The following is a 12,752-nucleotide window of genomic DNA, read 5'->3' as shown; positions in this document are numbered from 1 at the left end:
CAGACTCACTAACATGCCTGAAATAATCCAGCTTAATGTAATGCTTCATTTTTATTTTTTTTTTCCTGAATCTTATGAAATGAAGATGAGATAGCACTTAATTTGTTTATTCAGAAGTATTCTTCCCCCATCTTTGTATGATACATGTTAAATTCCTTCCTCTTCCAAATTAATAGTATGTGGGAAGACATGGAATTACATACGTAAGTTAGAGAATACACATTCCTAGAAAAAATACTGCCTTCAGTTCCTTCCATAGTGTTTGTATATAAAGCAAAACTCTCTTCTGGATTACTTCCTGGCTCTGAAAGAGCAACAGGTTAGCTTATTTATCACCATGAGCACAACTCCAGTATTCTTTGTAATTCTGGGACCTTCAAAGCATACATACCCTCTTACCTAAATGGATCATGAAAATCCAGGTCAATATGAAGGCCGTTTAGAAATAAACGTGCTTCACCAGGTTGGATTCCAAGTGTTTCATGAAGGTGCTTAAAAATGAAAAGTACTGCTGGTTATTTAGGTATATGTAAACACCAACACACAGACACAGACATATGTACAACTAACAAGACTACATATGTGTATGTAACAAGATTACTATAAGTCATCCTACAAAACTGACACATCAAATCTCTTCAGCACGGTAACTTCTTCTATCTGAATGTTATTAGTAAAAATACTGAAAGCATACCTCTACACTTCCAGTCCTTTGGGAAATACTAATGAATATGCTCCCAACGACAACCTACAGTGCTCCTACTCGTACACATTCTCAGTGTCTACTGACAAAAAGTGAAAATATACACAAATACAAAAATATGGATCAAATTTCTTTGAAAAATTACCCCAAGAATATTCTTCCTAAAATCCATTAACTTCCAAATGGAGACCCTTTATGTGGCCTTCAGTCCTCTACTAGAAACCAGCTTTCTCAAAATCTTCCAGTATTCAAAAAATGGGCAGTAGCAACTTGAGGGAAGATAACAGACTAGAAACATACAATCTCATTTATTAAAGGGACCTTGAAAAAGAACAAAGATGAGAAACAGACAGCATATCCTTGCTATCCAAAGAAGAAAAAGTACTGCAATAATTAAACAAACAAATGAAGAAGGAAGTTTTAGTACGGACTGCCTTATAATTTTTTTTTCCCATAAAGCAGTGAGGCACCATGCTGTTCAAACCAACAACAGTGGCCATACCAAGTAACAGGAACAACAACAGCAGTTCATTTCAACTCACACCATGAGGAGCTGTCAGATTTCCACATCTGTCTTAATTCCCAACAGAGACCTCACAGCTCTCTACGGCTGAAGGGAGGTTGTGGTGAGCTGGGGACTGGCCTCTTCTCCCAGGTAACAGAGATAGGATGAGAGGGAATAGCCTCAAACAGGACCAAGAGATGTTCAGGTTGGACATTTGGAAACAATTATCCTTCCAAAGAGTGGTTAGGCACTGGAATGGGCTTCCCAGGGAGGCGGTTGATGTGTTCAAGGAATGTTTAGATGTCGTACTAAGTAACATGGTTTCGTGACGAAATATTGGTGGTAGGTAGACAGTTGGACTAAATAACTGTGGAGGTCTTTCCCTATCTTAATGATTCTATGATTAACAGAGATATCAATAAGACCGCAACTGGCTGATTTAGTCATGTAAACATTAACTTAGCAAAATGAATGCAAAAAAAAAAAGAAGTATCAACCACTAGATATTGAAATGGGACTCCAAAAGGTTTTCAAATCCTTCAGTATCACTGCAAGAGAACTGAGATGAATCAGAGCTGAGACATGTTACATAATTTTGATGCTAGGCACTTGATTGTTCAGTTCATCCATCTGCCTTAGCAAACATTGATGGATGGAGTATTTAGGCATCCAGGACTAGAAGTTAATGCCAATAATACCCACATACTATTTTCTTGCTAAACTGTCAGCAAATTATTGCACTGGAAGTTTTGTTTAATTGGACATTCTTTTTTATTTATGTACATATATCAGTTCTTTGTCTATTTCTTAGTTAGATATCAACTAATTACATCTAAATCATCATATGCCTTTCAACTTTAATACCTTTATTTTCTCCCGTTACATTTACTATTCAACTTTCATTATCTTGAGAGGGAATCATTCAGCTACTCACAGCAGGAGATCATATCTCTCCTGCTGCTAGATGGATGTACTACAGTTCAAGAATGCACATGCCAATTTATTGTGCAGTGTTCAGGAAGTTTCCCTACTTTTATTCAACATATTTTAGTTTTTAGCTGTGTAAAGACCTGTAGTCTCAAGTAGGATGTAATACGAAACATAAACTTAAGTGCCTAAGACTCTGCTACAGTTAATGTATTCAATTCAGTCTATGGAATCATAAAAGTGATTCACATAACGAACTACAAAGATTTCCAATGTCACTTGAGACACTACAAGATGAAACTTTTATTCTGGAAAGTACAGGTCATGGAGAAAGGTCCCCATATCATGATCACCAGACCTGTGTGGCTACCTCAGATGCCTTGTGGCATCTCAAATGACATCAGAAATCCAAGTGTAGGCAACTCAGTCACACCCACAAAACAACCGCTGAGTGAGCTGAATTGTTTTTCATGTGCACTGACCTTCACTGTTATAAAATGAGTTTAGATACTGATATAGATGTGTCTAAGTTTAGTTATCTACTTTCCAAATCAAATCTTAGTTACTTGCCTACTCCTCATATTCAGTAGTAATATCCATTTTAATTCCTGATGTATGCTTAATTTTTCTGCATTTTTGGGGTAGAGAAGTAGTTCTTCCTTAAGAAGTTGTTGAGAAAACACTGAAATGCATCATCTATCCAAGAATCAAAAAAGCACCTTGAGCACAAGAAAGGTGAAGGGCCCAAGAAGGTGAAAAAGTTGCAAAAGAAGAAGCTAAAAAAGTTCCTGAGTGCCTTAAATAAGAAATAAACTTCATCATTGTACTGGCTGGTGAGTTTTAATGTCATACAAAAACACACGTTCTGACCAACAAAAGTCACAGCCTGAAAATCAGCAGAATGTTCTCTACTCAGAACTTAACTGGCCCATAATGAGAAATCAGACTGTTCAAAACTAGTTACAGGGTTTGTTCACCACCTCTTTGACAGGAAACAGCCACTTGTAGAAATGTCTGCTACTTGAGCACGCAAGGCTTAACAACTTGTCAAGTCAATAGCAATGTCAACTAAAAACTGGGTAATAAATACTAAAGAAAGATTAAGTACATGGATATGCCATCCAGTCAAGGACGACCTTTACATGGCCTAATGATACAAAAACAAGCAGGTCTTTACAAGATTCTTTAAAAACAAAAGAATGATGACCTGTCAGTTCATGAGACCAAATCTAAACGCATGATGGCTATTGCCCAATACTGAATTTGGAACAACAAATCCAAACTCCATACTGAGACAGAAAAAGCAAAGTAGCGCCTTAGCATTGACCTCAGATCAGTCAAAACACATAAATGACTCTTTGTGCGCTACAACAAACAAAAGACGCAGTGCAGCAAGGATGAAAATAAATCCACTATTTATCACAGATGATGTTCAATATACCCTGCAGAAGAGTTGTATACATGAGCCCAGGAATGTGGGAAGCTCAGAACTGGCATGTCCTGGCTGTAACGTGAATGGCAGACCTAGATTCAACACCAAGTGCTAGAGAAGATTAACATCATAGCATACAATGAAAGACTGAACACAGCGCTCCATAAAACATTGTTTGTCCTTGCTTAATTCTGCAAAGCAAAAAGTGGGAAAGGCAAAAGTACCAAGAGCAGCTGAAAGAAAAATAAAAATGAATTCAGAATTTCAATATTACTTATGTAGTAAATGATGGTAACTTTTCTGCTCTGAAAGAAACCATGTGAAATTTGCTGCACTCATACAAATGTCCAAATGCAGTAATGCGATAGTAACTCAAATGGGTACTAGAAGAAATAAAAGCAAACCTTCTGATTTTCTTCTATTTCATTTCTCATTTGCTTGTTGACAGGCACTCTGGTCAATGATCTGTAAAAATAAAATACCAGCAACACTCAAACATTTTATTTTTAGAACTACATTAATGCAAAATTGTTTTAATATCATATTTAATGTACTGACTTGAAAAATGCTATAATTGAGACAAAATGTCTCAATGCATAGTCTTATGTTTTATTTTGAAAACAAATATCTTCTCCTGTGTTACTCTAGCTAACCTAAGTTTCAAATTTATGCTGTTTTGTTGAGGTAATATTACTACTTTTTTTTATACAACTCTCAGTCTGGCAATCTGGATGGGGCTTAAAGAAAAATGAAGTAATTCTAAATCTGAAGGGTAACTAAACAGAATTAAGAATTAAGAATTAAGTCAACTTCAATACTCACTGTACTAGAACAATTATTTTAATGATATAAACCCTCACTTCCACTCTCCCCAAAAACCAAAAATAAATCTTGTTAACAAATTCTATATACTCTTTACAGTATATCAGGAATAACACTTAAGATCAGTGTTTACTTCAAACAAAAATTCAAGTGATCAAAGAGACTTGTTAAGAGCAAACAGTGCGATTTCCACGTTTTGTTTGCAAGTATTACAGAACTCATCACAGTTTAGCCTTCTCTATGTAAATTCCTTTTCCCCCGATCACCTGTAAATATTCTGGTACGTTCTTTTTATTGGTTACCACAAATCCCTTCTGGAACATGAGATGAAAAAGCAGTAGAGGGTCAAGAAGGAACTGTATATATATAAGCCCATAGTTATCTTAAAATTGGCCAAAATAGGAAAGGTGTAACTCAAACTGTGCTATCAAAGACAGTGCTACACAACAGTCAAAACTCATCTAATACATCAGTATCAGTAGTCAGTGGACAGTGAGATTAATGACTCCTTGCTTGTGATTATTGCTTATGAATATAGGAAGAAACCTAAGAGTACTTAAATTTCTGTTACCGTATTCTGGAATAACAGATATTTTTGGGACATAAATGTGTGCCCCGGTGGCGCAGCGGTAGAATTCCCGTCTGCAACACCAGGGGGCCCGGGTTCGAATCCCCCCTGTGGAGCAGGGGGTAGAAGTGCCGCTCTGCTACACAGAGGGCTCGAATCCCGGGAGTTGGACTCGATGATCTCTAAGGTCCCTTCCAACTCGCACAATACTATGATACTATGATGATAAATAACGAATCAAAACAACAACAGGAAATCAACAACATGTTATCAAAACAACAACATGAAATGTATCAATTGTTAGACCACTCACATATGATGATATTTTGTAAAACCCATTTCAGCTGACACAGAAATGCAGGTTATAAAATAGAAAGTGGAAGAAACTTCCAAGGGATGGCAGATTAATTTTTATGACCTAGAGAATCCTTCAATTTTTAAGGAACATGTAATATTGAACTTTTATTTTCATAACTATAGTTCTAAAATTTTTATACACCATTTTCAAACCAAAATTAGCATAATGAAAGAATGGCCAATTTCATACCTAATCTATGTGGAAAGTAAAGTAATTTTTAGGCACTCTTTTTAGATAGTACCCCTCCGATTTAAGATTGTCGTCAACAGAGACCTACTAACTTTTAAAATTATTTAAATATTTGTAAAATTTCACATTAAAGCAAACAGTAAATTATACAGGGCAGGAACTGCAACTCCCCTTTTAGTAGGTTTAAGTCTTACACCTTTCCCCAGAAAAACAGGAATAAAATGGTTGAAGAGTAGATAAATTGTTCTGCAGTGCCACAAACAGACACTGGGAGTTGGAGTGGGATATAACAGTTTATGGCTTTTGAAATCAGTGACCTGAATGCCATCTAGACCACTTCAAACTGTCTTCTCTCCAGCACTTCAAAGAATAGAACTGACCTTGCAGTTCAACATTATGTACATTTCCACTCCTTTGTAATGAAAAGCTGCATTTTCTAGTTGCTAATCTAAGTGTGAACTCTTACCTTGCCATTTTGCAATAATTATGTTTCAGGCATTTAAAAACTTATTTTACTTCCATTATAGTGTAGATTTTTGCTAACAGAAAATCAGAGATGACATTGAAACATTACACGACAGTTAAACAAGAGTCATAAAACGTGAAAGCACGCTGAGTTAAAAACCATATTTAGCATCATCTTTAATTCAGTCCTTCAAGCAAACAGTGCTGATACAATTACGCGAAGAACTTATTAAATGTAGAGAAAAACATTTCTCATTTGCAGTACAACTGTCTTGCTGGAAGGGTAATCTTTAATATTAGTACAGAGGAAATTATTATCAATCTATTTACCTTGATGGTCCTCTGTTGACTAATCTGTAATTGAAGACAGATCTCTAACACACAGAAGTCAGGATCACACCTAATTAACAATGCTGTACTTAGTGTGGGTCTAACTATGAAGTGAACACAATTTTGCCTACTCTTAGTGCAAGTAGATCTGCTATTAATTAAACAGAATTTGCACCTGTGAAAATGTAATTCCAGTAAGGCAAGAACTAGGCCTTCAACCATGAGTGCATGAAGGATTAGGGTGCCTACAGGATATCTCATGCAGTAGATGGAAAACATTTAAGAGACCAATCATGAACTCTCCCAGGAGTTATTATCTACTCAATGAAACTGTCTGGAATGCATCTAGCAAGCTGTAAAACATGAATACCTGACTGCAGAATGTGGGTATAAATTGGAATTACTGTTATTATATTCAAAAAACAAACATAAAAACAGTATTTGAAAAACAAGCTGAAGTATCATACCTGGCTCTTAATGGGAAGTTCTGAGCTATGTCTTTCATCACCTTTAAGGCATCATAAGCAGGGGCAGACATAATTCGAGCAGCTGCTTGAAAGCTAAGATCTGGGAAAAAGATCACTGGTAATATCAGTACTGCCTACAACCAGAAAACCTTCCCATAGACACACTTTCTTTTTTCTAATGTTTCAATTAAGACTTTTTACAAGATTACAGAAATTAAAAAGACAGGCATTTAAGAAGCTGAAAGTACCAAAATCAGGGCTTCCCAAACAACTCCTGTTTGGGCATCATGAGCAAAGTATAAATGCAATTTCCAAGTTTTACAAAAACATACTGAAATAAGACAGCAGACAACCCATGGTATTACATCAGTACTATAAATGTATCATGTTCAAATGTAGATATGGATCAACCCAATGCAGCTAAGAGAAAGATTTTTGTAACTCCAGGGCTTCACAGGGTTTTCAGGGAACTGATGCAGTAAGTCTAAGAAGTCAGAATTGATTCTGACTGCATTCTAAGTTAGCCTGATATAAGCTACACCTGAGTGGGATGAGAAGGTGAGTTTGAGAGGTGGACAATTAGCTAGAAATTTCTTAATTTTATAACAATACTTCCAATAACAAGATCACTGTTTTCAAAAACATTTCAGATTGCTTTCAACAGCCACATGAGCTGTGACCAAGTGGAGCAATACCGAGTTGTTATTGCTACTACAGGTAGTGATGCCCCATCTGCTGCGCACTGGGGATGTGTACTTAAAGCCTTGCATAATCCTTCAAAATTACTAATCTTTTCCATCTAATGTTGAACAGCTTAGAGCACAAATATTCAGATCCCCTTGAGGAAAGCAGGCATGTCTTTATACTTTCTTGGTTTTCTCTTGTCAGGGACTTGTATTTAAAGACCTCCCTGTTTTGTCACTCAACACAGATGAGAGAGCAGTGTAGGGCACCTTGGGGAAAAGATGAATCGGAGCTTAAATTAGATCTCAAAGTATGCTTTGAAAGCTAATGAAGCACTAGAGATCAAGAGGGTGCTCACACAGATAAAAGAATGAGTTATTAAAGGGAATATCACACTGATACTCTGTGCATCGTTTTTCACTATGAATAGCCAATCTAATTACTCATCTAAAACATACAGATCTTAAATCGGATTCTTGAATGGTTCTTAGGGTCGCTTATTAATGGAAACTTGCCTGACAGCTGTGGAGTTTTGGTTAAATTTGGTTAAATTCTTACTTGGAGGCTAAATCAAAGAAACCAGAGAGTAGCTGAGCCACTAACACAGCTAGTATCATTAGCTACTGAGAATGAACTAGAGATAACAATCATGTCAGGGTGAAAAATATCAACGCATTATACAAAGAAAGAGATGAAGACCTCAACTGAAAAGGTCCTGAATGTCCTCATCACAAGTCAGTACCAATTTTTCTGGCACTGAACAAACAGTTTCCCGGCTTGAATAATTTCAACACCTGTATGAGCTGGCTGGCTGGATCGCAGCACTGATTTCATTTCTGTTTATACAGCATCACCATAGAAAAGACAGACACTAAATAGAGACCTCATACTTGGTTTTAAAGGTAGACACTAAAGAGATCAAAGCTGAAACTAAATTTAACATTTGAGATAACACATCCGGCAGAAAACTGCAATTTCATTTCTGTGTTTAAAATCAATACATCTAGTTATGGTTCTCCATCACATAAAATGAACTCAGTGTTCCTCCAATTTCTATCACATAATGCTAGCACAAGAAGTGACGTGTTCTTTTAAAATACCTAATGTAGTGCTGTTTTTAATGAAACTATATGCTTCTTTTCAAACATTTTTATTAGAATACTGGCACATAAACATAACAAAGGAAAATGGACAGCATTGTGCTAGTATAGAAAACTCTGCTACATACCTTGTAATTCCCAAACCTTTAATGGTTCTGTGCTGTTTGTAGTTTCAATTAGATGTTTCTTAAACTCTTTCAGATTATTTTTCAGGTCAGGATGCAATTGTCTACACCAAAACATTTTAAAATGAAGATAAAATTAATGATATCCATCAACATCTGATCTATCTACTGCATGAAACTTTACAGTTAACTACATAACACATGTCTAATGGTATATTAACTCTAAAATCAACCAGAACCGTGCAGTAACACACAACTTATTGTATTACCATGAAATACATAAGCAAGCTAGTGGCTGTAGGGAATGAGAATGCCAGGAACAAGAATGTCTTTAATAAATTAACATCACTGCCAAAATCAAGCACACAAGTCACTAGTCAGACCTGAAAACAAGCACAGTTGCCCAAAAGCTTGGCTATCTGGTGAATGCAGATAAATCCAGCTGCTGATCAGTCACGAGTGGTGATCCACAGGATTAGTCTTGGGGTCTTTCCTGTTCAATAACTTTACTGATGATCCGGATGAGGGCATTGAGTGCACCCTCAGAAAGTTTGCAGATGACACCAATTTGAGAAGTGTCAATCTGCCTATAGAGGATCTGAACAGGATGGATAGCTGGACTGAGACCAACGGGATGAAGTTCAACAAGACCAAGTGCCAGGTCTTGTACTTTGGACACAACCCCAGATAATGTTACAGGCTTGGGGCAGAGTGGCTGGAAGACTGTGCAGAAGAAATGGACTGAGGGGTATTGATCCCTACTTGCCTAAACATGAGTCAGCACTGTGCCCAGGAGGCCAAGAAGGTCAGCGGCATCCTGGCTTGTATCAGAAATAGTGTTACCAGCAGGAGCAGAGAGGTCATCATCCTCCTGTGCGCAGCACTGGTGAGGACAAACCTCAAGTACTGTGTTGAGTTTTGGGCCCCTCACTACAAGAAAGACATTTAGGCCCTGGAACTTGTCTAGAGAAGGGCAATGAAGCTCTGAGGGGTCTGGAGCACAGGTTTTATGAGGAGCAGATGAGAGAGCTGAGATTGTTTAGTCTGGAGAAGAGGAGGCTCAGGGGTGACCTTTCTGCTCTCTACAATTTTCTGAAGAGAGGTTGCTGTGAGGTGGGGGATTGGCCTCTTCTCCCATTTAACTAGCCTTTGGACTAGAGGGAATGACCTCAAGTCACACCATGAGACATTCAAGTTGGACATTAGGAAAAACTTCTCTGAAAGAGAGATGAGGCCCTGGAATGGGTTTCCCAGGGAGGTGGTGGAGTCACCAATCCTGGAGGGATTCAAGAAACATCTAGATGTTGTACTGAGCGACATGGTTTAGCAGGGAAATATTGGTGATAAGTGGACAGTTGGACTGGATGATCTTGAAGGTCTTTTTCAGCCTTGGTCATTCTATGATTCTATGATATTACATATAATATACTTTCTACTTTGGTTCTGTTGATCATTTATACCACAGATCAAAGTGAACACAAAATTGGGCACACGTAAAGTCAACTTAAAAAAAGCTGTCCTTCTCTGGATAAGTATTATCATATAGCAATGAATTATGATATTTTGCATAACCAAGCAGTTCTGGATATAAGCAGAAGTTATAACATCCTAGAAAAACAATTGTTTCACAGCTAAGAAAAGAATAAGCTTTGGCATAGCTATAACTAAAGGACAACCTAAAGATTCTTGTCATATCTCTTTCATCTCCAGTATGAAAAAGGGAAAAAATGAGATCCTAGAAACACTGGTTTCTGAGTAATTATCTGACAGCTTCACAAACTGGCAACAGTGCAACATGAAGAACCTAAGTATAGCTAAATCTAGCACAATCCAGGAAGAAAATAGCTCAGATAAAAATATGCCACAAGTATCTGATTTAACCTGCTGCAAAAGGTCTCTACAGATGGAAGAAGCGATAAGGAAGCTTGCACTTCTATCTCAGTGTGTTTATCTTAAAAACTGTAGAAGGGATGGGCTCTCAAGAATTCAGCGGATCAAAACTCTGGGAAGCCATACAGTTTGGTGAGAATATCTACACTTTTACTTTTTGCTTTAAAAGATAAGAGAAAATGACACTAAAGAAAACCCACAATCCGGCCTCAGGAAAAGGGATGCACTTTTGATGCTTGCAATCATGAAATAAATCAATCAATGAATGACCACAAGTAACCCACAGATATCAAAAGGAGAGTAGCATCCAATTTCACCTATCAATTGGACTAACAGACTGCAACTTGGAAACAAAAGTTCCTGCAAGTGCAGAACACGAATTAACAAGCAAATATATCACCCCTCAAGCCCAAGAGATTAATGACCATCCACTTTGAAAACACACCAATTTTTTCACAGCGCTATCTAAGGTGTTGTAACTCAGAGGGAATTTCTGCCTTTGAAAATAGTTTATTGCATACATTTGAAGAAAATTAGAAGGCTAAAAGCCATAAATTGAAATGAGTAGACTAAACAATGACTGCATCTTTACACTCACAAGACGTACAAAAATGAATTAACCAGAATTCTCAGCCATGGAGCATAAAAGCATTTTCAACACAGATTTCCCTTCTTATATATCTATATCTACATGTACACAAACACATATATATATAAATATATATATGTATATATTTGGTTTGTGTTCCAGAAACAAATGCAAGAGTTTCATTATAACTTATGACAACTCACTTTAATTTGCCAAAGAGAAATCCTTGAACATCACCTTCTTCCTTCTCCTCCTCATCTTCTTCCTTTTTGGTTTCATTTGTTACTGAACATACACACATGCAATACAAAACAAGAAAGTTACTGAAGTAGTCTGATATATAATTCTTGCTAATTATAAGATTGATAACAGAAACATGCAATCAGAAAGCTGTCACCCCCAGATGCAATTTCAATTAGATTTATATTTTTGCATTCATATTTTTTGCACCAGAATGAATCACTTTACAGAACGTACCAATATTCAAATTATTTTTTAAAATTTAATTCATCTAATGTTTAGAATTTCAACATAAATTAAACTGCTATGATTAAACCATTTAATTCCCATAGAAGCCATTCCTCAGTTTGATTGAGTGGAAAGGTACAACTCCTATCTGCCAACCAATAGAAGATTTTTCCAAAAATCCTTGACTTTAGAGTCCTTGAATCCCCAACACTGGACTAAAGCCAGAGAACAGTTTGTTTCCTTTAAAAAACAGTTAATCTATTTCTGAAGTGTCTCGAAGGTTATCAAACTATAGTCTTGCCAAAATAGAGGTAACTCTAAGTTTCTTTAAATCTTGCAGATCTCCACACAAAGTAATTTCTCTTTGTCAGAATGCTATAGCTACAGTTTTCACTGGTGCATGCCTCATTTCAACACACAGTAACGTACAGTGGTACTACATTCTATGGCCCAGCCTTCCTCCAGAAGAATGAGAAATTATTTTAGAAATTAGAAAAAATCAGAACTAGTTTAGGAAAAATAATCAAACCCAAAACACTGCAGTAATCACATCATCAGAGATACCAACAGACACAAAATAAGGTTAAACAGTTTTGCAGCAATTGAAAAGAAAACAAATGGGGTATACTTTGAAGTACAGCAACAGATAACAATAACTGTAGGTTAAGAAATGAACTGTATCCTAAGCACTGCTGTCTACAATGCTTCCATGTCTTTTAATGCCTTAGTTCTTAATGTGTGAGCCTTCACTGTGTGTGGTAGTATGTTTACATTGTGGCTGGACTTGATGGTCTTTTCCAACCTGAACAATTCTGTGATTCTATGAAAAAGAAATTAAGTACAACCTTCAAAAGATTACTGACTTTATAGCCACAAACGGCAGCATATTTTAATAGTATCTCTGATAGAATACCATAAATGAAAAAAACAAACAAAAGCCAACAAAACACAGCATACCTTTAACCTGTGTGTCATCTACTGCCTTGTATTCCGTGCTCTTTATTGCAAGTTCTACACCATATCCAGATAAATACATTTTTCTGGAGCGTGGTTTCTGTTTGATGATATTATTTTATCAGAATATAAAACATAGCTTAAAAAAAAAAACATCTCCACAGAAAATTAACAAT

The 12,752-nt window shown here is 36.6% G+C and overlaps 1 protein-coding gene across 2 annotated transcripts in view; it reads right to left on the bottom strand.

The window, feature by feature from the left end:
• UGGT2 (UDP-glucose glycoprotein glucosyltransferase 2) overlaps positions 1 to 12,752 on the bottom strand; it is a 68,271-nt gene that overhangs the window by 39,755 nt on the left and 15,764 nt on the right. For both annotated transcript variants that reach the window (XM_072361509.1, XM_072361510.1), the window contains exons 6-11: positions 12,580 to 12,676; positions 11,358 to 11,439; positions 8,679 to 8,779; positions 6,767 to 6,866; positions 3,972 to 4,032; positions 400 to 491 (exon numbers count right to left, since the gene is read on the bottom strand). In XM_072361509.1, coding sequence (XP_072217610.1) covers positions 400 to 491; positions 3,972 to 4,032; positions 6,767 to 6,866; positions 8,679 to 8,779; positions 11,358 to 11,439; positions 12,580 to 12,676 — 533 coding nt within the window. The remainder of the gene's footprint in view (positions 1 to 399; positions 492 to 3,971; positions 4,033 to 6,766; positions 6,867 to 8,678; positions 8,780 to 11,357; positions 11,440 to 12,579; positions 12,677 to 12,752) is intronic.

Source organism: Excalfactoria chinensis, chromosome 1 (genome assembly GCF_039878825.1).
Source record: "Excalfactoria chinensis isolate bCotChi1 chromosome 1, bCotChi1.hap2, whole genome shotgun sequence".
Lineage (NCBI taxonomy): Eukaryota > Metazoa > Chordata > Aves > Galliformes > Phasianidae > Excalfactoria > Excalfactoria chinensis.
Note: the sequence above shows the minus strand (reverse complement) of the source record. Positions and strands in the feature narration are given on the sequence as shown.